Consider the following 25740-nt stretch of genomic DNA (forward strand, 5'->3'; position numbering starts at 1 on the left):
GTTATTAAATATTGCTTTCTCAAATACATGTGCTCTACAGAAATTTCTTCATGCTGGATTAATTCAGACTGTGCTATTTATCTCTTAAGTAGATGGAATATTCCAAGGGTGGCCAACGGTAGCTCTCCAGATGTTTTTTGCCTACAACTCCCATCAGCCCCAGCCATTGGCCATGCTGGCTTGGGCTGATGGGAGTTGTAGGCAAAAAACTTCTGGAGCTACCGTTGGCCACCCTTGGAATGATCTGTACCTGGTGAGAGCTGAGGTGTTACCCTGACAGGAGGATTTCTTTTTCCTCACTAATAGCAGCATTCTGTATCCCCTGTCTGGTTAGTCTTTTTTCCAGGCACAACTGAAGGATACTAGTTTAAACCTTTTGACCAGTATCTGACAAAAGGTGCTTTGACTCTTGAAGGCTTGTTGGAAAGTACTGTGAAATCACAACTAATTTGTAGTGACCTTTTAGGGTTTTCAAGGCAAGAGATGAACAGAGATGGTTTGCCATTGTCTGCCTCTTCATAGCAACCGTGGATCTGCTATTTCCAGTAAATGGTTTCACACCCAAGTACAAACCAGGGCTGACTCTGCTAAGATTCTGAGACAGGCTGGGCCATCCAACAAAAACTTATACCCTGGAAATCTTATTGGTCTTTAAGGTGCTACTGGTCTCAAATTTTACTCTTCTAATGCAAACCATCACAGCTACTTATCTGAAACTGGTATTGACTGTAAGCCTTGAACTGTCTGCATACTTTAGGGAATGCTGGTTCCTTCTTAGTTCATTTTGTAATACTGTATCCTAAGTCCTATTTTTTACATAGCTGAGGACGGTTATGGCAGGGGGTAGAGTCTTTTTAGTAATAGCACTGACTGGGGAATACATTTTCTAAAGAAAGCTGCTATTGTCAATTTGGTGGATCATAAAACCTTTCTAGTGACTGACTATTCAGTTCACAGTGTGTTTAACTTGTCTGGATCCTAAGGTCCCTTTCTGTTTGTAAAAGCCACTTCTGCTCATGAAAGAGTGTGTGTGTGTGTGGGGGGTGTGTGATTTTCTGACAATTCCCCACTCACACTACAGCTCCTTCACTTGGTCCCCTTAGGGTTTCTGGAAATCTGTTGGCACTTGGGGCACAAATGCTGAAGAAAAGGGTGGGAAGGAGTTCTGCTTGGACTGTGTAGGATCTAAGCCAGCTCTTTCTGCTGTTAGCCATGATTGTTAATTGGAACCTCCACGTTTAGAGGTAATGCCTTCTGAATAGTAGTTGCTAGGGACAACGGCAGGGGAAAGGCTTGGGCCTGTACCCTTATCGGGTATCTGGTTGGACTCTGTGGAATATGGTTTATTTATCTGATCCAATAGGTCTCCTTATCTTTAGTTTGCCTTTGGTTCTTAGGTTTTACTGTTTCACAAATGTTTTATTGCCACACTGAAAATAAATTTGTTTAAAAATGTAGTTTCAAATGCCTGAAATAAATATATTTGTTACTAAAATTCCTTATATTTTCCCACAGACCATCTTAAATTATGTGGAAATGGGGCAGTGGTGATGATTCAGCCATTACATCTAGAGTAAGTACTGTTAAAATGTTCTGATGTTTGTCTGTATTTTATAAATTTATTCACAAATACAAGAATTGTAAATTTCTTCAACTTTACAAAGAAGAATTTTATTAATATTAAAAATGGTTACATCTCAAATGTTTGCCTTATGATTTACTGTTCCCAGTCCAATTGGTGTTCAACTAAGTCCACATCTGCTTTATTTTGTGTCATTTATAATTTTTTTTTTAGAAAACTGATTTAGTATTTAGGGCTGTGCATGATAGCCTTTTAAAGAAACTTCAAGCATAAGACTGAGCATGTGTGTGTGAGACATATAGCCAGAAGACTGATGGGTTTCAGCTTCCTTAAAACAACACTTGGCTGCTGCATTCTTGCTTGTACAGATAAGATCAGCCAATGCAGAAATAATGTTATGTTTAACTTCTAGAATACTGCTCCTTTGCATAAGGCAAAAACTTACAAGTATTTTGATTTAAGTTTTAAAGCCTGGATTCTATAGGACAGTGGCTTAATATATTTAAAAGGGTTTCACGTAGGTGCAGGGGGTAGCTCCAAGTACATGGTAGGATCTGCTTTTTCTACTAAAGTGTGTGGGACTGGAGATCTCACAGTTCGTATCTGTTCCTACTTCAAAATTACTGAGTTGGAGGTTCTCCATCTGAGTTGTGGCGGCCTGGGAAGGGAAATCCCATTGTCGGCTTTTGATGGAGTGCCATCCCTCCCCCTCCGGACCCCTCCCCCTGATCGCCTCAGCACATGAAGCAGGTAGTGGCACTGGCAAGCTCTCCCCTGAAGCACTCTGAGCAGAGTTGGGTGGGCGGCCAGATTCTGAAAGTTGGGTGGGTAGCCAGCCCCACCCTCTGCTCCCAGCAGCCCTTAGTCCAGCCATGAAGAACTGGGGGCTCCATGTGCTGCCTTGTTTTCCACCACTATGAGCCTGAACAGTAAATTCTTGGGTGGGTGGGAGGAGAGGCCCCTAGATTGCACAGTCTGCAAGGGCAGCTAGAGTCCTTTTGGGGTGGGGAGGGAGGGAGGAAGGAGGGCGGCCAGGACATGTCTCCCCCAGCCAGCATGTACAAGCTGTGCACGTTCCCTGCTGTTCCCGGTTGGGGAAGGGCACAGGAAAGCAGGGAAATGGGGAGGGAGTGCAGAGATACAAATCATCCTTCTTTTGAACTTTGGAATTGGAAGTTGGTCACTGCAGGCTGAGCTCCAGGAAAGGTAGAAGGGGAATTGGAGTTTACATGCAATTTAAATTACACTGGAGGGGGGGAGGGAGAGGGGTGGCCCCCAGCTACTCCAACTTCTTGCTCTCACCCCCATAGCCCCCCCTCATATGGCCCCCCTGTGGCCCCCCTCCTCCTGTGACTCTCAGCTACGGGGCTGGGCCTCCTGGAGTCTTCTTTAACTATGGAGGCCAGGTAGCAGCCACTGCTAAATCTGCCTTTTTCTATCTGCGGTGGGTACGGCAGTTGGCCCCTTTCCTGGAGCATAGCTACTTAGCAATGGTGATCCTCACTACAGTGACCTCAAGAGTAGACTGCTGTAATGCCCTCTACATGGGGCTGCCCTTGACTTTGATATGAAAGCTGCAGCTGGTGCAGAATGCTGCAGCATGGCTGTTAATGGGGCTCCTCCAACAGGAGCACATTCAACTGGTGCTAAAAGAAGTGTTCTGGCTGTCTACTGCATTTTGAATTCGCTTCAAAGTGCTGGTATTGACCTTTAAAGCCCTATATGGTTGGGGACCTGTCTATCTGCGGGACCGCCTTTCCCCACATGTTACTCAGAGAGCACTGCGGTTGGGAGGGCAAAATCTCCTTTCCATCCCCAGACCAAGGGAGGCTAGACTGAGCTTTACAAGGGCCAGGGCCTTCTCAGTGGCAGTGTTGGAGCTGTGGAATATCCTCCTGGAGGCTGTATGGGTTTTGTGGGATCTTTCCCAATTCCACAGGGCCTGTAAAACAGAATTATTTCAACTGGCCTATGAAATCTGAGTGGGAGAGGGCTGCCACCTTAATAACTGAGCAACTACCAGCCATCTCACAGACCACCGATGGATAGAATAACTTTAAGAAATTAATATATTAAAAAAAATAATATGAATTGAATCTGCGTGCTGGAGAAGGTTTTGAACTGCCTGTTTATCTTGAATTAGCACCATAATGTTTATATTTTAATGATTTTAGCATTGTTTTGTTTCAGTGATCTTAGCATTGTAATGTTTTGGTTGACTGTTAGCTGCCCTGAGTCCTTGAGGGTGGGATATAAATCTAAAGTAAATAAATAAATACAATTATTTTAAAGGATCTATAACGGTTCTCCACAGCTCTCTCATGGATATTGAAATGTAGAAAATGTTACATTCCAAAACTGTATGAGCTTGTCTTGCAGCTTTCTTGCAGCTGTTAAATTAACTCTGACATCTTTTAGGCTCATGGGACTTCCAAAGCAGCAAGCATGTCAGTGGCCGATTTGACCGAACAGCTGGCCGAAACTAAACAACTGGTAGTACAGCTTAAGGAACTTGTAAAGGAAAAGGATAATGAGCTATGCAATTATAAGCAACAGTTAAAGGTATTTGATTGTATATCAATGTGGTGAAAATGAATTTCTTTAGCTCTGTGCAGTGAACTTCTTTCCTAAATACTGGATTAACTATTATTTCAAAACTGGATTCCCAGCAATCTTAATTAGGCTGCGCATCTTCCTTTTATTTTATTTTAACTTTCCATAAATTGCCAGATTTGGTTGTCACTCAAAATACAAATACTTCCCAAGTGAGAACAGATGCTGTTATAAGCCTAGGGTTAAAATTATCCTTTCCAAATTGGTGACTGTATTACACTGTTGGGCCTAATGCCACCTGTCTTGGAGCTGAAGTTCTTTTAATGCAGAAATTAGCCTGGTATTTGGGTTTGCCATGTATTTATGCCTTGAGCTGTCTTTAATAGCTGGAATTAAATTGTTTGTGCAGATTGCATTTTCAGTTAAAAACATGCACTTAATAATCTTTAGGAAGAAAAAGAAGCCTTTGAAGCCAAGATTTCCAAATTAAAGCTACAAAACAAAGCCAAAGTAGCATCATTAAATTCACAATTAGAGGAACTTAAGAAGCAGTTATCAGAAGCTGGTACACAGGAAGGAAATCTAGAACAAAAAAAAGTGAGTTATAATTTTTAAAAAGTCAGTCTGACTTTAAAATTTTGGCTTTAATTGTACATGTGTTTACGGAACCTCGCCCCCCCCCCCCAAGAAAGAACCCTTGCTACTTTTATTAAGTTGATACTGCTGTTGAAAAGGCAATTTATTTATTAAATTGTGAGCTGTCTTTTCAGACAGTTGTGGAGAAATTGCATCACCAGGGTGTATTTGCTTGCTATGTGATTCTTTGTGTATGTGTCCCATGTTTAGATATAAACATAATAGTCCAATAATATGCACTTACTCAGAAGCAAATTTAATTACATTTACTTGGACTATTTTTTGGACTATTTACTTGGACTATTTCACAGGGTGTCTATTGTGGGGGAGGAAGATCAAGGAGATAGTGAGCCACTCTGAGCGGAGAGCAGGATATAAATCCAATATCATCATCATCTTCTGTAAATGTGATTAGGATTATAGATCAGCCATGTTGGTGCTCCTGGTACAGCCCTGTTTGATTTGTAAAATCCAGAACCTGATTAATCTCTTTCCTTCTGGGAAGCCTGGAAGGCTCCTTGGTATACCAAGGAGCTTTAGGTTATGAAGCAGTTAGGAGTGCAAGTGGATGAAAACTTAGAGTGAATATGATCAAATATGGGTGAGAGCACACTATCATGCCTGCTCTGTGGCAATGATGGCAATGAAATGAACTCCCATCACTCATACTGTGACTAAGATTTTATCATTATCTTCAGTCAGCTTTTGATACTAGCAATGCTATTCCATGCTATTCTTCTGGAAAAGCTGGGAATAGGAGATACTGTGCTTCAGTGGTTCTGCTCTTACTTGACCAACTGATTTCCACCCAGACTATCTAGCCCTCCAGTTCAGATATTCCTTTCAAGCTCTGCTGTACATGCTGCCACCATCAGAGATGAGGCAGGAGGTAACCAGAGACTGGGCGTTTCCAACAGTGGCACTTTTCCTGTGGAATGCCTTCCTCTTCAAGATTGCCTGGCTCAGACATTGCTACTCTCTGTTATGCCCCAGGTCAAACATTTCTTTTCACCCAGACTTTTAAATAAGATATTTGATCTCTTAACATTTCATAGGCTGTTTTCTGTTTAATGATTCATGCAACTCAGTTTTATGTTGGTTTTCTGCTTTGACTGGATTTTGAATTTTGGGTTTTAATTGTTAATTTTATGTTTTATTTTTGTAGGGCACCAGGGGCACATTCCCTGTAGAGATAGCAAAGGTTTTTTTTTTTTAAATAAATAAATAAATAAATGGGCTGTTTTGTAAATTCTATGTAATGTTTTCAGATTACCTTCTGCTATTATGAAATTTCCGGTCATAAATGATATTTTAATTGCTAATTTATTTTCAATTCCATTAGCTGCATTCTATAAGTTGTGTAATGAGAAATAAGTGAATACATTCAGGATTCTAAATCTACAACTCCCCCCCTCGAACAAAAATCACATAGCTATGACTCTGCATCCCTGTATGGGTTTTAAAAAGTGGGGAAAGTGAAGTAAAATACAAACAATCATGATGGCTGAAATCTCATGTTTGTGTTTGCATTGACAGTTTTAGATTGTTGACAAGGTCTCATGGGAGTAGCTTGTGAATTTTTGGTTGTCTTTTTTCCTGAACTGAAGAGCAGGGTAAAGAAGAGAAAACAAGAGGTGAAATTTGGGGGAAAAAAGGAAAATGGGCTGGAAAGAGTGAGGGTGTAGAAAATCAGAAGCTCGAAGGGGTAGTGGGTAGTGAACATGAGGGGCACATGGGGGAAGGGTGGGTGGCAGGACAGCCAGGAAGACTGGGAAGAGTGAGCTGGTGAGGGGAAAACAGGTTTGGAATGGAGGAAGTAAAGGCAGAGATGGAGCAGGGAAGAAGACAGGGTCTGGAGAGAAGAAGGAAGCTCTGTATTGTTGTAAGTATTCATGGGCCTCTCTCTCTTGTAATCCTCTATTTAAAATTGTTTTTTAATTAATACCTAATTCAGATTTCAGAGATCAAATATTTTATTGTCCAATTAGGTGAGTTGAAAAGCAATTCTAAAAACAGTTTCCTAGGGGGGTAAGCCCCAATGAATAAAATCTCTTTAATTGCTAGTGTACTGAAAATAACCCTAAAATATGCATTGATTGAAAAATTTGCTGTCCTGTAGCACTGATGTAACATAAATAATTTGTTTTAATAGATGCTAAACTTTCAGATTTACATTTTTAGGAGTGTAGAGATGGTGATCAGCATAATGCTGCTGCAAGTCGTGGAAAAATATTGGTACTTAAAAAGAAAATAGAAGAATTAGAAACCCAAAATGCTCAAAAGGATGAAGAACTACAGAAAAAGGTATATAAGCTAGTAATCATTTTAAATTAGTGCTGGCATTTTTGTGGGAGGATAAAATTTGCTCTTAGACTACCACACACACATATCTGTAGACAAGGATGATAGAAGTACTTATTTTGTATCCCAGGAAGGGGGAAGGCAGGTATATGGTTATCTGTGAGCTAATAGAAGGTAATTGAGTGCTGTGTTTCCTGTCATTTGGTCAAGCTGTCAGAGGTGCCAGGATAGATCACTTTTAATTTCCTTGCTTGGCACTTGAACCCCCTTATCCATACTTTTGAAGTGATCAGTCTAAAGCAAGCTTGGAGTGGGGGGAGACTTTATGGCTGCACCTCAAACTCTGTTGGGAGGAAAGAAAAATCCCCAGGTGCAGGAGAATATATATGTTAGACTGACCTGGAGATTTGAGTCAAAACACTGATATCCAATTAAAACTTTATCAGGTTATGTGTCAAGAAATTGAGAGACACCTAAGTGTTTGCATATTCAATGTCTGTATGTGTTTTTAAGTTTTTCAGGATTTGCACTAGCATTGTGTCAAGGTAACAGGCACTTAACGAATTAAGGTGGAAACTAATTTGTCACACCTGTGAAGCCAGCCCACAGTGACATAGATTGTTCAGATCTAGCCTTGACAGGTTAACATCTCTCTCGGCTTGACTTCGCAAACGAAGATTTAAGAAGGGTGCAGTAGTCCACGTCTGCTGCAGGCTCGCTGGTGGCTGACAAGACCAATGCGGGACAGGCAGATCCGGCCACAGTGGCTGCAGGGAAAAGTCTGATTTGGGGTTGGTGCTGTAGCAGTGCGATTCTTCCTCAATCTCCTTTTGTCCTCAAGACCAGCTATGCGTGCGTTCTCAAAGGAAGAGACAGCCTGGTGGATGGTGTGCCTCCATGCTTTGCGATCTGAGGCTAGGTCAGACCACTGGTGATGGTTGATGCGACAGGTGCCAAGGGATTTCTTCAAGGAGTCCTTGTACCTCTTCTTTGGTGCCCCTCTATTTCGATGGCCGGTGGAAAGTTCGCCATACAGAGCAATCTTGGGAAGGCGGTGGTTTTCCATCCTAGAAATATGCCCTACCCAGCGCAGCTGCGTCTTCAACAGCAGTGCTTCGATGCTTGTAACCTCCGCCCTCTTGAGGACTTCAGTGTTGGTCACAAAGTCACTCCGTGGATGTTGAGGATGGTGCGAAGGCAGCGCTGATGAAAGCGCTCAAGGAGTCGCAGGTGATGACGGTATAAAACCCACGATTCGGAGCTGTAGATAAGGGTTGTCATCACAACCGTTTTGTAAACATTGATCTTTGTGCCTTTTTTCAGATGCTTGTTGCTCCACACTCTTTTGTGCAGTCGGCCAAATGCACGGTTTGCCTTTGCCAGCCTGTTGTCAATCTCCTTGTCGATCTTGGCATCTGAGGAGATGATGCACCCCAGGTAGCTGAACTGCTGGACTGTCTTCAGTACTGATTCACCCACAGTGATGCAGGGAGGGTGATAATCTTCCTGGGGTGCAGGCTGGTGGAGAACTTCTGTCTTCTTCAGACTAACTTCTAGGCCGAATAGCTTGGCAGCCTCTGCAAAGCAGGACGTCATATGCTGCAGAGCTGATACCGAGTGGGAGACGAGTGCAGCATCATCAGCAAATAGTAGCTCTCGGATGAGTTTTTCCATTGTCTTGGAGTGGGCCTTTAGTCGCCTCAGGTTGAACAGGCTGCCATCAGTGCGATAGCGGATGTAGACACCATCGTCATCATCTAGATCTACTGCGGCTCTTTGAAGCATCATGCTAAAGAAGATCATAAAGAGAGTTGGCGCGAGAACGCAGCCTTGCTTTACACCTGTGCCTATTGGGAAGGGCTCCGAGAGGTCGTTGCAGTGTCTGACTTGGCCTTGCTGGTCTTCATGTAGCTGGATGATCATGCTGAGGAACCTTGGGGGACATCCTAAACGTTCCAAGATTTGCCACAGGCCTTTCCTGCTAACGGTATTGAAAGCTTTGGTGAGGTCGACAAAAGTCACATATAGACCCTTGTTCTGTTCCCTGCATTTCTCTTGGAGCTGCCTGAGAACAAATACAATGTTGGTGGTGCTCCTGTTAGCTCTGAAGCCGCACTGGCTCTCTGGGAGGAGTTCTTCTGCAGTGGTGGGCACCAGTCTGTTCAGGAGTATTCTGGCAAGGATTTTGCCTGCGATGGAGAGCAGGGTTAGTTGGAGCAGTCTGACTTTCCCCCTTTGTTCTTGTATAGGGTGATGATGATTGCATCGCGAAAGTCCTGTGGTAATTTGCCTTGTTCCCAGCAGGTGACCAGTACTTTGTGAAGTGAGCTATGTAGTACTGTGGCTCCATGCTTCCAGATCTCTGGTGGAATTCCATCAACTCCCGCTGCCTTGCCACTTTTCAGTTGCTTGATGGCTTTAACAGTCTCTTCTAGGGTGGGGATCTCATCCAACTCTGTTTTCACTGGTTGAAGTGGGGTGAGGTGGATTGCTGAATCTTGAACTACGCGGTTGGCACTGAAGAGAGCCTGAAAATACTCCGACCACTGGTTCAGTATGGATGCCTTGTCTGTGAGGAGCACTTGGCCGTCTGCACTATGCAAGGGACTCTGAGCCTGATATGATGGGCCATATACTGCCTTCAGGGCATCATCTCTCTCTCTCGGCTTGACTTCGCGAACGAAGATTTAAGAAGGGTGCAGTAGTCCACGTCTGCTGCAGGCTCGCTGGTGGCTGACAAGACCAATGCGGGACAGGCAGATCCGGCCACAGTGGCTGCAGGGAAAAGTCTGATTTGGGGTTGGTGCTGTAGCAGTGCGATACTTCCTCAATCTCCTTTTGTCCTCAAGACCAGCTATGCGTGCGTTCTCAAAGGAAGAGACAGCCTGGTGGATGGTGTGCCTCCATGCTTTGCGATCTGAGGCTAGGTCAGACCACTGGTGATGGTTGATGCGACAGGTGCCAAGGGATTTCTTCAAGGAGTCCTTGTACCTCTTCTTTGGTGCCCCTCTATTTCAATGGCCGGTGGAAAGTTCACCATACAGAGCAATCTTGGGAAGGCGGTGGTTTTCCATCCTAGAAATATGCCCTGCCCAGCCAGGGCTTCGTAGAACCCTCTTAAATCACCAGTGTCTGCACACAGCTGGGTTCTCTCTGCAAGCTTGGTCCACCACTTGTTCTGAATGTCTCGAAGCTTGCCCTGGAGGTTGCTACATGCAGCGCGAAAGATTGCTTTTTTCCCGGGACAGGAGGGCTGAGCAAGATGTGAAGAAGATATTGGATTTATATCCCGCCCTCCACTCCGAAGAGTCTCAGAGCGGCTCACAATCTCCTTTACCTTCCTCCCCCACAACAGACACCCTGTGAGGTGGGTGGAGCTGGAGAGGGCTCTCACAGCAGCTGCCCTTTCAAGGACAACCTCTGCCAGAGCTATGGCTGACCCAAGGCCATGCTAGCAGGTGCAAGTGGAGGAGTGGGGAATCAAACCCTGTTCTCCCAGATAAGAGTCCATGCACTTAACCACTACACCAAACTGGCTGCTTGGTAGGCAGATCTCTTTTTCGCTAGTAATTCTTGGATCTCTTGATTGTTCTTGTCAAACCAGTCCTTGTTTTTCCTTGTGGAGAACCCGAGGACTTCTTCAGAGATCAACAGGATGGTAATTTTTAGGTGTTCCCAGAGTGCTTCTGGAGAAGGGTCTGTGGGGCAACTGGGGTCCTCCATTTTTGACTGGAGTTTTGCCTGGAAGGCAGCTTTAACTTCGGCTGACTGAAGGCTGCCAACCTGAAGCTTCCTCCGAGGGATACCTCCTCTCCTGGGTGTGGGTTTAAAGTGAAGACGGAGATTGCAGCGTACAAGACGATGATCTGTATGACATTCCGCACTGGGCATTACTCGGGTGTGTAAGACATCTCAAAGGTCTCTCTGGCGCACCAGAATGTAGTCGATAAGGTGCCAGTGCTTGGACCGTGGGTGCATCCAGGTTGTCTTCAGGCTGTTCTTCTGCTGAAAGATAGTGTTGGTGATGGTGAGCTGGTGCTCCGTGCAGAATTCTAGCAGGAGGCGCCCGTTATCATTGCAGTTGCCAATGCCGTGTTTGCCAAGTACTCCTTTCCAGGCTTCCGAGTCTTTACCTTCTCTGGCATTGAAATGGCCAAGGATGATCACCTTGTCCTCTGTAGGGGTCTTCCTTACGAGGTTGCGTAGATCAGCATAGAACTTATTCTTTTCTGCAGGATCTGCTTGAAGGGTTGGGGCATACACACTGAAGAGTGTTGCATGCTGCTTGTTTTGAAGTGGGAGGCGCATGGACATAATGCGATCTGAGTGACCTGTTGGCAGGTTTTTGAGTTTGTAGGCAATGGGGTTCCTGACCATGAAGCCAACGCCAGAAAGGCGGCTCTCAGCCTTTGACTTACCCGACCAGTAGAGGGTATAGCCAGCACCATGTTCTTGAAGACTACCTTCCTCAGGGAAACGGACCTCACTGAGAGCTGCTATGTCAATATTCAATCTGAGAAGTTCGTGGGCAACTAGAGCAGAGCGTCGTTCAGGGCGACCACTGTCTACTGTGTCAAGCATGGTTCTGATGTTCCAACACGCAAGCTTAAGTCTTTGCACACTTTGTGAGGCAGGTGCATGCCTTTTCTTTGTTGTTATTTTTTGACCGCAAGTAAGGATGCCCGTTGACCGCGGCTAGCCAACTGGGGTGGGGGAGACGAGCTTTGTTTAGGCCACCTTTTCTAGGCCCCTCTCCATGTGGAGCAAGTAGTGCTGTCCCTAGATAAGGCTGCTTGGTCGTTCAGGGTGCTGCCGAAAGATGCTTTCGTCTCCGGGTCAGCATCAGGCGACCAATACCTGAACGGCCTACATGCAGGATCGGGACTGCGGCTTCCAGTGGCATCTTCCACCTGCTGTTTCGCCCCTTGCCCATTGCTGCAGGACTTGGTGTGTTGTGGGTTGTGGATGTGGATATGCCCTTCAGGCCTGCGCAGAGGAATTTTTAGGTGAAGCGCAGTGTGCGCGGTACTGGCTCCACCCTTTCACCTTGGGGTCATCTGCCATGGCCCAGTAAGCTGGGACGCCGGCAGCGAGTCCTCCAGGTGGTAGGTGTTACGTTAACGAGCTCTATCTGCCCGGGTTTGATGTTAGAGTTTTCCTTCTCTTGGCTGGCGAGGTTGGTGAGCCCAGCCTGCCCATCCGGTTATACCGCCGGACATTCGGTCGCACCATGACGTGGCAAACTCTGAGAAACGGGGGGGACCAGCGGGAAGGTGTTGCCATGGATGCAGTAATGCAGGAGAGGCCATTGCAGTGACCATCTGCCAGGCATAGCTGGACAGTGACCACGCGGCGTTCACTACACCGGGAAGGAGAGGCTATGTATTGCGCATACACTTTCCCTGGGGGGGCAGGATACCCAAGAGGGAGCCCACCCCTCCCCCCCAGGTTAACATCTAAGCCAAGGCTAGATGACAGCTTCTAGATTAGATTGCGTCACCCATTAGCTAACCAGCCAACTTGCCAAGATAAAATCAGGCTAGGTGCCCACCAAAAAGGGAGCTTCTACTTCTTCAAGTCAGAGACCAGGAGTCTTCTTCAGGATATCAAGAAAAAGGTACCAACACAACAAGGTTGAAGGAGGATGGGACATTGAAGACATCTCTCTGATGTTGTGGGCCTGACAGCATAAGCGTCAGTGGGTATAGCTTAGGTGATTAGCTAATTGACTACACAGTCCAGTGTAGGGAAGCAGGCAAATTGCCTTAGGACTTCATTTGGTGTTCCTCTGTGCACAGTATAAGAACATAAGAGAAGCCATGTTGGATCAGGCCAATGGCCCATCCAGTCCAACACTCAGTATCACACAGTGGCCAATATAAATAAATAAATAAATATATATATATATATATATATATATATATATATATATATATATATATATATATATATATATATATATATATATATATATATATATATATATATATACACACACACACACACACATATACACACACACACACAGTGACTAATAGCCACTGATGGACCTCTGCTGCATATTTTTATCCAATCCCCTCTTGAAGCTGGCTATGCAGTGAATTCCACATGTTAATCACCCTTTGGGTGAAGAAGTACCGTCTTTTATCCATTCTAACCTGACTGCTCAGAATGTTGGCATTCAATGTGAGAAAGGGAGAAAAGTTCTTGTATTGTGAGAAAGGGAGAAAAGGACTTCTTTCTCTACTTTCTCCATCCCATGCATAATCTTGTAAACCTCTATCATGTCACCCCGCAGTTGACGTTTCTCCAAGCTAAAGGGCCCCAAGCGTTTTAACCTTTCTTCATAGGGAAAGTGTTCGAAACCTTTAATCATTCTAGTTGCCTATTTCTGCACTTTTTCCAATGCTATAATATCCTTTTTGAGGTGCAGTGACCAGAATTGCACACAGTACTCCAAATGAGACCGCACCATCGATTTATACAGGGGCATTATGATACTGGCTGATTTGTTTTCAATTCCCTTCCTAATAATTCCCAGCATGGCGTTGGCCTTTTTTATTGCAATCGCACACTGTCTTGTTATTGCAAACTCACACAGTGAGTTATCTACCATGACCCCAAGATCTCTCTCTTGGTCAGTCTCTGCCAGTTCACACCCCATCAACTTGTATTTGTAGCTGGGATTCTTGGCCCCAATGTGCATTACTTTGCACTTGGCCACATTGAACCTCATCTGCCACGTTGACGCCCACTCACCCATCATCAACAGATCCCTTTGGAGTTCCTCACAATCCTCTCTGGTTCTCACCACCCTGAAGAATTTAGTGTCATCTGCAAACTTGGCCACTTCACTGCTTACTCCCAACTCCAGGTCATTAATGAACAAGTTAAAGAGCATGGGACCCAGTAATGAGCCCTGCAGCACCCCACTGCTTACCGTCTTCCACTGCGAAGACTGCCCATTTATACTCACTCTCTGCTTCCTATTAATTAGCCAGTTTTTGATCCACAAGAGGACCTGTCCTTTTACTCCATGACTCTTGAGCTTACTAAGGAGCCTTTGATGAGGAACTTTATCAAAAGCTTTCTGGAAGTCAAGGTAAACAGCATCTATTGGGTCCTTTTTGTCCACATGCTTGTTCACCTCCTCAAAGAACTGTAACAGGGTAGTGAGGCAAGATTTTCCCTTACAGAACCCATGCTGAGTATTTCTCAATAACTTGTGTTCATCCATGTGCCTACTCGTTCTGTCCTTGATAATGGTTTCTACCAACTTTCCCGGTATTGAAGTCAGACTAACTGGCCTGTAATTTCCCAGATCTCCTCTGGAACCCTTTTTAAAGATGGGGGTGACATTTGCTACCTTCCAGTCTCAGGAACGGAGGTAGATTTCAATGAAAGATTACATATTTTTGTCAGGAGATGCACAAGTTCACCTTAGACTTCTTTGAGAACTCTTGGATGTATGCCATCCGGACCTGGTGACTTATTAGTTTTTCATTCGTCTATCAGTTGTAGGACCTCCTCTTTTGTCACCTTAATCTGACTCAGGTCTTTTAACACCCCTTCCAAAATTAGAGGTTCTGGAGCGGGCAAACACTTCTTGTCTTCCACAGTGAAGACGGAGGCAAAAAATGCGTTCAGCTTCTCAGGCATTTCCCTATCCTCCTTTAGTAATCCTTTTACCCCTTGGTCATCCAAGGGCCCCACTGCCTCCCTGGCTGGTTTCCTGCTTCTAATATATTTGAAGAAATTTTTATTGTTGGTCTTTATGTTTTTTGCAATATGCTCCTCATAGTCTCTTTTTGCCTGCCTGATCACAGTCTTGCATTTGATTTGCCACAACCTGTGTTCCCTTTTATTAATCTCATTTGGACTAGCTTTCCACCGCTTAAAGGAGTCCTTCTTACCTTTTACAAATTTCATTTGCTTTTTTAGCCACCACATCACACTATTGACTCATGTTCAGTGTATGGTCCGCTAAGACCCCTAGATCCTTTTTGCACATACTACTGCTAAGACAAGTCTCCTCCATCCTATAACCGTGCATTGGATCTTTCCTACCTAAATGCAGAACTTTACATTTATCCCTTTTAAAATTCATATAATTGATTTTAGCCCAATTTTCCAGCCTGTCACGGTCATCCTGTATCCTGTTTCTGTCTTCTTCTGTGTTTGCAACCCCTCCCAATTTAGTATTATCTGCAAATTTAATAAGCATTCCGTCTATTCCTTCATCCAAATCATTTATGAAGATGTTGAACAAAACAGGTTCCATGACAGATCCTTGAGGCACTCTACTTGTCACTCCTCTCCAAGAGGATGTGGAACCATTCACAAGCACTCTTTGGGTGCAATCTGTCAGCCAGTTACAGATCCATTTAACAGTAACAGGATTCAAACCACATTTTACCAACTTGTCAACAAGGATAGTATGTGGAACCTTATCAAAAGCCTTGCTGAAATCAAGATAAACGATGTCTAGAGCATTCCCCTGATCCAGCAAGGTGGTCACTTGCTCAGAAAAAGAGATCTGGTTAGTCTGACATGACTTGTTCTTGAGAAAACCATGCTGGCTCTTAGTATTTGAGGTAAGGTTTCATCTGTGAATATTTTTATTAGTTATGGAATATTAATAATGATGATAGTGGGAGTAGAAACTATAGAGGTGTTGTGGAAAAATTCTGAGTCGGCTCCTTTATGAAAACAACCCTTGAGATTTGTAAGTCATTCATACACTCTCTGAAACGCTTAAAATCATTTGTTTCCTGTAAGCTTTGTAGAAGAGTATTTTAGGTCAGAAGGGTTTATCTAAGGAGATCTCAGATGGGAGAGATGGGAAGGGAGTAAAAATTGGCGAGAAAGATGAGAAGATGAAAAACTGTAGATAGTAAACATTTCTCACTGGACATTATCTGAGTCCATCTGCACTAGCAGGTGCAGAGAAAGATGTCAAAGTAAGATTAGTAAGCAAGATATTTATCTGAGATGAGTATGTAAGAAGAGGAGGGTTCTCATGGATAAAACTATATAAGCCTCAAAATTTTTCTCACATTTTGTTGTCATGTCAGAGAGCTGAACTGCTTCCTGAGGTGCCAGTCAATTTTCTTTTAAGAGATCTATTAAAGATATGTGCTGAGAGTACTTAGGAAAATTTTCAGAGAGTCTGAGATATAGCCTCTGAATTGTTTAACAGTCTTAGAATCCAGCAGGTACAGAAAATTATAGAGAGTCTCTAACAAATAAAGCATAGTGTGTAAGGTTGTTATCTATAACTGGAAATTGTATTGCCTTTCTATAAGTAGCCTGGATATGGAGACAAATAAAGTTATATCAGTTGTTTATGGAATAGCGACTCTGCATTTCTTGTAATAGATTCTGGGAGAATAAGTTTTGTTTTGAGAAACAGTGCTATGAAAGTGTCTATGTAATATAAAGAAATAACAGGGAAAATTTTCCAACAAGAGGGAGAAGTGCGTTTTGTGTCAGTCTCACTCATAACAAAATTTAATCATATATAAGTTTGACATTAGTGGTTTGGTTACTAAGGACGTAGCAGGGTGGGACATAAATGTCACGATTAACTGGTAATTTTTGAGCCAGCTTTCTGAAGTAGTAGCTGTAGGTGATGCTTTGTCAGTAAGACTGAATATATCATGAAAGTAATATAAACAATTATCAATCAGGCGAAACCAACCATTTTGGTTCATTGAAGTTGGGAGAAATCTGATAATGAAATATGATGCTTTATAGGATGATAAAGAATAGAAAAACAAAGGCAAACATAAACAAAAAGAGTTTTCAGTGTGACAGATGGCTAACAAGGGAACCAGCTGTTAATTAAATAGATAGTAAAATATTTCTTAAAAAGTCATGATTGTGTTTCTAGATTGCTGAACTGGATGCTGCCCATCTTCGAGGGGCTGAAATGGATGGCATGCTTGCTGAGAAACAAAAGAAACTGGCTGAAAAAGAAGCCTTTATAATTGATTTACAGTTATATGGTGGATTAGCTAATGATGCCAAAGAAGTACTCATCCATAACAGTGAATTAAAGGTATGGATATATATGCCTAAATCCTGTTTTACCTAGCATCTAGAGGTGCTAGAACTGCAAATGTGGCATATTTCTGAGTATGCTGAATAGCATGTACAATACTACAAGCCTTTAATTGCTACTAGTATTATCAAATCTCTGTTGCCAATTTAGCAGTAATCCTGATCAAAATTTAACTGTTCCTGCTGTTAATTCCAGCTGTATGATTTTCATGCTACTCTTTTATTTGTCTTTTCTTGAACTTTAAAGAATCAGGTTTCTACAAAGGAGGCCTCCCTGCAGAGTATGGAAATTCTGGTTCAGAACCTGACAAAGAAAATTGGAGACAGTGAAGAAAGATGTAGCCTTCTCCAAGAACAGGTTGAAAAGCTGAACATTCTTCAGAACAAAGAGAAAGAGCACTTCCAGGAAAGAGAAGCCATGTATACTCAAAATGTAAGTGGGTCTTCAGTAAAAAGAAGAGACAAATTGTGAGGACTCATGAAGAAGGAGAAATCCCTGCTCCTTTTGTACTTCTTTGAGGAGCAACTGTGACTCAGTAGTAGAGCATTTGCTTGGTGTGCAGAAGGTCCCAGGTTCAATCCTTGGCATCTCCAGTTAAAAGGAGCAAGTAGTAGATGATGTGAAGGACAGGGGGGGGGATGGTGGCTCAGTGGTAGAGCATCTGCTTGGGCAGCAGAAGGTCCCAGGTTCAATCCCCGGCATCTCCAACTAAAAGGATCCAGGCAAATAGGTGTGAAAAACCTCCGCTTGAGACCCTGGAGAGCCGCTGCCGGTCTGAGTAGACAATACTGACTTTGATAGACCGAGGGTCTGATTCAGTATAAGGCAGCTTCATATGTTCATATATGTTCATATGCTCCCTGAGACTCTGGAGAGCTGCTGCTAGTCTGAATAGGCAATAATGACCTTGATGGACTGATGGTCTGATTCAGTGTAAGGCAACTTCCATTAACTGGTCTGTTCTCTTATTCCCAGGAGGAAAGCTGAAGGGGTGAACCATCAGTAAATCCATTGGCACAGTTCAAAGATTTTGATTTTGATTCTAGATTTACAAGCACATTTACTCACTAGTACAATACTTTAATGGTGTCACTTTGTTTGAATCAGCTTCATACAGATTTCTTTTTTTTTAGATCCGTATGTTTCAAAACATTATCCAAGAAAAAGAAAAAGAGTTGGTGGAAATAGCCCAGAGACACGAACAAGAACTGTTTAAGCTGGCTGCCAAATCTGACGCTAGTGCTGATTTAGAGCAGGTAAGGAAAAATGCACTATGATTAAGACTCAAGTGTATGAAGCCATCACATGATCATGAGTTTGCTTCCTGAGGTCCTAGTTAAAGCATCTAGCATACTCTTTGAATCGTTGGAGATGGATTTTTGTATTCTAAAATTTTAGGTAATCAGTATACTTGAGTGTGAAAGTGAATATTTAAAGACGGATGTTGTATTTTAAAATTCTAGTATGGTTTAACTTACAATGGCCAATGGCTTTATATGACTACTATTGCTCTTCGCTGCTACGCTGTCAGTTTGATTTGTCCAGCAGGCTGTATCTAAAGATAAGTATGTTCTTGCAATTTCCAATGTATATCCCTGCGTGTCTTCTTAGTTATACCAACAGCTGTAGGGTGAAACTCAGTCTTCTCTTTTGTTGCTTGTTTTTTAAATCTAATTAGCATTGGCTTTGAAGATCAGGGAGGAGTTGTTGCTGGGGGAGGTGCTTAGTCCCTTTTATGACTGAAACAGCTCCTTTAGTTAGCTCCTAGTGGGAGAGAAGCCTGATACAGATACTTACCTTTTCCCACTGTGAGTTAAATATTTATTTATTTAAAACATCTATGTCTTCCCACCCACATAGGGTCTCTGAGTCAGTGATCATCAGAATATTAAAACATTTCAACATTAAAACATCAAGACATTAAAACAGCACTCAAAACGTAAGTGTATATAAAATAGTAAAACAATAAATTTATAAATACACATAACAATTCAACCAGAAAGGAGGGTCAATTACAGTTAATGAGGGAATTCCAAACCAAACAAATAAAAAGTCTTCTCCCACTGTTGGAAAATAATGATAGAGGAAGACTGACAAATATTCTTGGAGAGGCAGTTCCAAAATTTTGGCACCGTGACCAAGAAGGCCCTTTCTCAGACAGCCACAAGTCTATCCTCATTTGGCAGGGGCACCTGAAGGCCTCCAAAGATAACCTGAGTGGAAGGGTAGGCTAATATGGGAGAAGGCAGTCCCAGAAGCAAATTGGGATGTTGTGTAAATGAAACAAAACTGAAATTATATGATCCCTACAACCCACTCCAGTCAGCATTCTGGCTGCAGTATTCTGTGTTAACTAAAGATCCAGTGCAGTCTTCAAGGGCAGCCCCGTGTTAACTGTGTTGCAGTATTCTAATCAAGATGTTACCAGGGCATGCAGTACGGTGGCAAGATCTTTCCCACCTAGGAAAGGCCACAGCTTGCTCAACAGCCAAAAAGGCACCCCTGGCTGCCACTGTCACCTGTTGATCCACCAGGAGGCCTGAGTCCATCAGCACCCTCAAGCTACCAGCCCACTCCTTTAGCAAGAGTGCAAACTCATCCAGAACAAGAGATACTCTGATTCCTGCAGCAAACCTTTCCCCCTGCAGCAAACCTTTCCCCCATCAGTAGTGTCTCCATTTTGTTAGGATGCACCTGTTCATGGTTTCTGCAGCCTCCACTAAATTCAAATGAAATCCAAAGCCACCAAGAGGTCAAAGAGAATTAGCAGGGTTGCATTCACCTTGTCAGTGTCCTAGCGCAAGCCATTCATCAGTTAGTTTCAGTCCAATGACCAGACCTAAACCTAGGTCCAAACAATCTGCTTTATTTAGGAATTTCTGAAGTTGCTCACCCACCACTTGCTCTGTCACTTTGCTTGAAAATGGTAATTTGAGACTGGATAGTAGTTATTCCAGAGCAGGTTTCTTTAGGAGCAGATGCATCTCTGCTGCTTCAAGGGAAGAATGTCCACCCCATCTCTCCAGGAGACATTTACCGTCTTCTGGCACCAGTCCATTTCTCTCCACCCCAGCAGATTTAAACAGCCAGGAGGGGCAAGGGCCATATACACAGGTGATAGGTTTCCAAGAAGCCTGTCCACATCTTCAGACTGGACAAACAATGATACCCCATAGAACCGGATAAATTGGTATCCTGGCACCATCTAATCTGGTCGCTGCTAATGTAGAGTTGAAGTCTAGCAGATGCAAGAAATTTTTATCTGGAAAGCATTAAGTAAAATAATTGTAGGAAACTTTAGAGTAGTCCACCTCCTCCTGTAGGCTGGAACCCAATAAGCCTCTGACCTCTTGGAAGGGTTCAAGCAGGTTTACACAGTGCAGATGCAGTGGTTGTGAAGAAATACTGTTTCTTTGCCATCACCACCACCATGAAATAAGCTTTTAAATTAGTTTTAGCCCCTGACCTGTCTGATTGTCTTAAGTCTTTCTCCATTGTTGCCTTAGCTATCTTCCTTGTCTTTTCATTTTCCACATAAATACCTCCTCTGCAATCCTTCCCTCATCTTTAGAGTGGCTCCTTGGGCTGCTAATGAGCTTTTTTAAATCATGGGAAGTCCTAATCATGTCTTGCTAGTTTGGTTGATGCACATCTGCACTGACAGTGGAGCAAGGAGCAAACTCAAACTTTTTCTATAGGCAGACATGAGATTGTTTCTCCCTTAAGACGTCTCTCCATTTGTTTTTCTGGCCCACGTCTTGCCAGCCTACAGAGCTTCCAGCTTGAGATCATTGACCTCTTGTGGGCTTGGTCATAGGATGCCCTCTGATGATCTCTAATATTCTTTCCATAGTCCCCTAACCCTACAGTGCTGTGGTGATTGAGATTCCAAGAACTAAATCCTATTTGTGTTTCTTAGAGGTGGGGGGGAAGGTTCCAGGACACCCTGCTCCAAGAGATGGAACTTGAGCATGAAAAATAGGGCAGGAAAAATTAATAGACTACATGGGGTGATTATAGGAGACTACATGGGAATAAAGAGAATGCTTTTTGTAATCTTTTGAGACACTGAAGACCTGTTGGCTGATTGGCACTATATGTTCGAAAAATGTGAACCTGGAATTTAGCTTTATGGTAGTGAAATGGGACAGTGGTGATAGGACTGGGGACATGTGTGTGCGAAGTGCCTTCAAGTTGCTTCCGACATATGGTGACTGGATATGTAATAATATATATCTTGTGTCTGCTACTATTCTGTAAATGAAAGTGTTTCATCCTTAACAGTTACTGAAGGCCTTAAAGCAGAAACTGCATGAGAAAGAGGAGGTCATGCTAGGAAGGACGCAAGTAATAGTCATGCTGCAACAAGAACTGGATGGCAAAGATCAGCAACTAAAGGTAAGGAACAGGGTGCAAGGATTGATTTCTTACAGCTAGATAATTAAGAATATAAGAGAAGCCATGTTGGGTCAGGCCAATGGTCCATCCAGTCCAACACTCTTTATCACACAGTGGCCAAAACCCCCAAGTGCCATCAGGAGGTCCATCAGTGGAGCCAGCACACCAGAAGCTCTCCTACTGTTGCCCCCCCCAGGCACCAAGAATACTGAGCATCACTGCCCCAGACAGGGATCCAATAATACACTGTAGCTAATAGCCACTGGTACTCTCCTCCATATGTTTATCCAATCGCCTCTGGAAGCTGTCTATGCTTGTAGCTGCCACCACACCTCCTGTGGCAGTGAATTCCATGTGTTAATCATCCTTTGGATGAAGAAGTACTTCCTTTTATCCATTCTAACCCAACTGCTCAGCAATTTCATTGAGTGTCCACGAGTTCTCATTTTGTGAGAAAGGGAGAAAAGTTCCTCTTTCTCTGCCTCTCTATCCCATGCATAATCTTGTAAACCTCTATCATGTTACCCCTCAGTCATCATTTCTCCAAGCTAAAGAGCCCCAAGTTTTAACCTTTCTTCATAGGGAAGGTGTTCCAACCCTTTAATCATTCCAGTTGCCCTTTTCTGCACCTTTTCCAATGCTATAATATCTTTTTTGAGGTGTGGTGACCAGAATTACATGCAGTATTTCAAATGAGGCTGCACCATCGATTTATACAGGGGTGTTATGATACTGGCTGATTTGTTTTCAATTCCCTTCCTGATAATTAATATAATAATAATAATAATAATAATAATATTTTATTTTTATATCCCGCCCTCCCCGCTAGGCGGGCTCAGGGCGGCTAACAGACACGGGAGTCTCATGATTCACATTAAACAATAATAGACATGGGAGTCCCGTGATTCATAAAACATAACAACTTAAACATTAATTACAATAAATTATTTAAAATACATAAAAACATATAAACATATAAGATATAAAAATAGGTGCTAAAATGATGTATTTAAGATGGCTGAGTGTCTATTCATTCATTAATCAGGTTCCGTCTTAGTTGCCACATGGTGACTCAAATGCTAACTGAAAAAGAAATGTTTTGCAAGCCCTGCGGAATTGGTTCAGGTCCCGCAGGGCTCGCACCATCTCTGGGAGATCGTTCCACCAGCGAGGGGCTATCACCGAGAAGGCCTGCTCCCTAGTGGCCCTCAACCTAACTTCTCTTGGCCCAGGGATTGTTAATAAGTTCTGAGAACCAGACCTCAGTGCTCTCCGGGGTACATATGGGGAGAGGCGGTCCTTTAGGTAGGCAGGTCCTCGGCCATATAGGGCTTTAAAGGTAATGACCAGCACCTTATAGCGAACACGGTAGACAACCGGCAGCCAGTGCAGATTGCGCAGCCCAGGCCGTGCAGGCTCCCACCGTGGTAGTCCCTCCAGCAGCCTGGCCGCCGCGTTCTGGACTACCTGGAGTCTCCGTGTTCGGTACAAGGGCAGCCCCATGTAGAGGGCATTGCAGTAGTCTAACCTCGAAGTGACCGTTGCGTGGATCACAGTTGCCAGGTCGGTGCGTTCCAGGAAGGGGGCCAACTGCCTCGCCCTCTTGAGATAGAAGAAGGCGGATCTAGCAGTGGCAGCTACTTGGGCCTCCATTGATAGGGAGGACTCCAGTAGCACCCCCAGGCTCTTGACTTTGCGCACCGGTACCAGTGGCACACCGTCAAAGGCCGGTAAAGTAGTCTCCCCTCCCGGTCCGCCGCGGCCCACGCAAAGGACCTCAGTCTTCGCCGGATTCAACTTCAGCCCGCTCAGCCTGAGCCAGTCAGCCACGGCTTGTAGTGCCCGGTCCAAATTTGCTGGGACATCACCAGCCCGGCCGTCCATCAATAGATAGAGCTGGGTGTCATCTGCATATTGATGGCAACCCAGCCCATACCTCCGTGCAATCTGGGCAAGGGGGCGCATAAAGATGTTAAACAGCATCGGGGAGAGGACTGCCCCCTGAGGCACTCCGCAATGGAGTGGATACCTCTGAGACAGTTCCCCCCCGATCGCCACCCTTTGTCCCCGACCCTCAAGAAAGGAGGAGAGCCACTGTAAGGCTAGCCCCCGAATTCCTGCGTCGGCGAGGCGGCGGGTCAGCAGCCGATGATCAACCATATCGAACGCCGCCGATAGGTCTAACAACAGCAATACTGCCGAGCCGCCTCGATCCAGTTGCCGTCGGAGGTCATCCATGAGGGCGACCAGGACTGTTTCTGTCCCATGGCCCGGGCGAAAGCCGGACTGGCATGGGTCTAGGACGGAAGCGTCCTCCAGGAATTCCTGTAACTGCACCGCCACGGCCCTCTCGATTATTTTGCCTAAAAAGGGCAAGTTTGAGACCGGCCGGTAATGTGCCAATTCGGCCGGATCTGATGACGGTTTTTTCAGGAGAGGGCGGACCAGTGCCTCTTTCAGAGGTGTTGGAAAAACACCTTCTGAAAGGGATCGATTCCCTGTATAGCGTTGGCCTTTTTTATTGCAATCAACCACTGTCTTGACATTTTCAGTGAGTTATCTACCATGACCCCAAGATCTCTCTCTTGGTCAGTCTCCACCAGTTCAATTTTTTTCTCATGTAAGATTTTACAGAATATTGCATATGTTGGGAATCCCCAAATTCAGGACTATTCAAGGAGAGGGAGGCAGAGTAATTGTCCGCTTTGCAGCCCTCCTCCTTATGTCAGTACACAATAGGACTTAAGCTTTGTGTATGGTCAGGATGTCAATTTCTATAATAAAAATACGTTAGTTGCATATTAATTTATAACACAGATGGGACACACATTCAAAACATATAGTATTAAAGCCTTGTTGGGATCTGTTTCAAGGTGGTAGTTTTTTCTCCTTTTATTTTGTATCTTGGGTGGAATGCATATGGCTGATGATTCTATATATTTAGCAGATCGGATTGATCCTTTGAAAATGATCATCACCTTCTAAACAATAAAATGAACCAACATTTTATGAAATGGAAGACAGCTCATTTTAAGGTCAAACAATGAAATTATTAAATTGATCAGAGACAGATCTTTGATGGGGATTAGTAAACACAGGATGACTTCAGTGGAATAACACTGGGTGAATCATCATCAGCTCATTTTTAAAATGTGGGTGTATTAAGTACTGTTAAGGCACTTCTGACTTACGGTGATGCTATGAATTAATGACCATCAAAACATCCCACCATTAACAGCCCTGCTCAGGTTTTGCAAAGTGAGGACTCCAGCTTCCACAATTGAATAAATCCACTTCATACTGAGTTCTCTTTTCTTGCTGCCTTCAACTTTTCTCAGAATTGTTTTTTTCCAGTGAGTCTTGTCGTCTTATAATGTGACCAAAGTATGATAGTCATTTTAGCTTCTAGGGAGAGATTAAGTTTGATCTGGAACTGACTTGTTTGTCTTTTTGGCAATCCACAGTATCTGTAAAACTCTCCCAATACAAGATTTAAAATGAATCAATTTTCTTCCTATCTGCTTGTTTCACTGTCCAGCTTCCATATTCGTACGTATTAAAGAGAAATACAATGGTATTTATTATCACCAGCAACACATCCTTATTCTTGGTCACTAGCAACCAGGCCTGTAGACATGGGGGGCCCGGCGGGGCACAGCCCCTCTCTTAACCCCCCCTTCCCCCTGTAGGGCCCCTCCATTCAGTGCCTTCTCTGCCGGCCCTCCGCCACTCACCCCTTCCCTCCCCTTTGCAACCCCCCCTCAGCACGCTGCTCGCTTAGCCACCGCCACAGCCTGTGCCTCCTCCACTGGCCTGCCGCTGCCCACCCCTTCCCTTTTGTTTGCACAACCCCCAGCACACCACCCACTCGCCCACCACTGCAGCCTGTGCCTCCTTTGCCGGCTTGCCACGGCTGCTACTGCCGCCTGCTCCTCCTTTTCCATCCCTTCCCATCACCTCCCCCCCGGCGTGATCATAGCAGAGCCCTGTGATCGTGCGAGGGGAGTAGACGACAGGAAGGGAAGGGATGGGCAAGGAGGGGTGGGCGGCCGTGGCGAGCTGGTGGAGGAGGCACAGGCTGCTGCGGTGGGTGAGTGGGTGGCACGCTGGGGGGGTGCAAAGGGAAGGGGTGGGCGGCAGCGGGCCAGCAGAGGAGGCACAGGCTGCGATGGCGGGCGGATGGCACTCTGGGCGGGGGAGGGAAGGG

General features: G+C 44.2%; 1 protein-coding gene across 8 annotated transcripts in view; it reads left to right on the forward strand.

The window, feature by feature from the left end:
* Positions 1-25740, forward strand: part of LOC132589122 (golgin subfamily B member 1-like) — a 95211-nt gene that overhangs the window by 10718 nt on the left and 58753 nt on the right. For 7 of the 8 annotated variants that reach the window (XM_060261768.1, XM_060261774.1, XM_060261772.1 and 4 more), the window contains exons 2-9: positions 1516-1573; positions 4001-4144; positions 4586-4732; positions 6953-7075; positions 16965-17132; positions 17382-17567; positions 18269-18391; positions 21420-21533. In XM_060261768.1, the coding sequence (XP_060117751.1) occupies positions 1529-1573; positions 4001-4144; positions 4586-4732; positions 6953-7075; positions 16965-17132; positions 17382-17567; positions 18269-18391; positions 21420-21533 (1050 nt within the window). In that variant the 5' untranslated portion in view covers positions 1516-1528. Of the gene's footprint in view, positions 1-1515; positions 1574-4000; positions 4145-4583; positions 4737-6952; positions 7076-16964; positions 17133-17381; positions 17568-18268; positions 18392-21419; positions 21534-25740 lie in introns of those variants that run through there. The other variant, XM_060261775.1, reaches the window with a different exon arrangement.

Source organism: Heteronotia binoei, chromosome 21, assembly GCF_032191835.1.
Source record: "Heteronotia binoei isolate CCM8104 ecotype False Entrance Well chromosome 21, APGP_CSIRO_Hbin_v1, whole genome shotgun sequence".
Lineage (NCBI taxonomy): Eukaryota > Metazoa > Chordata > Lepidosauria > Squamata > Gekkonidae > Heteronotia > Heteronotia binoei.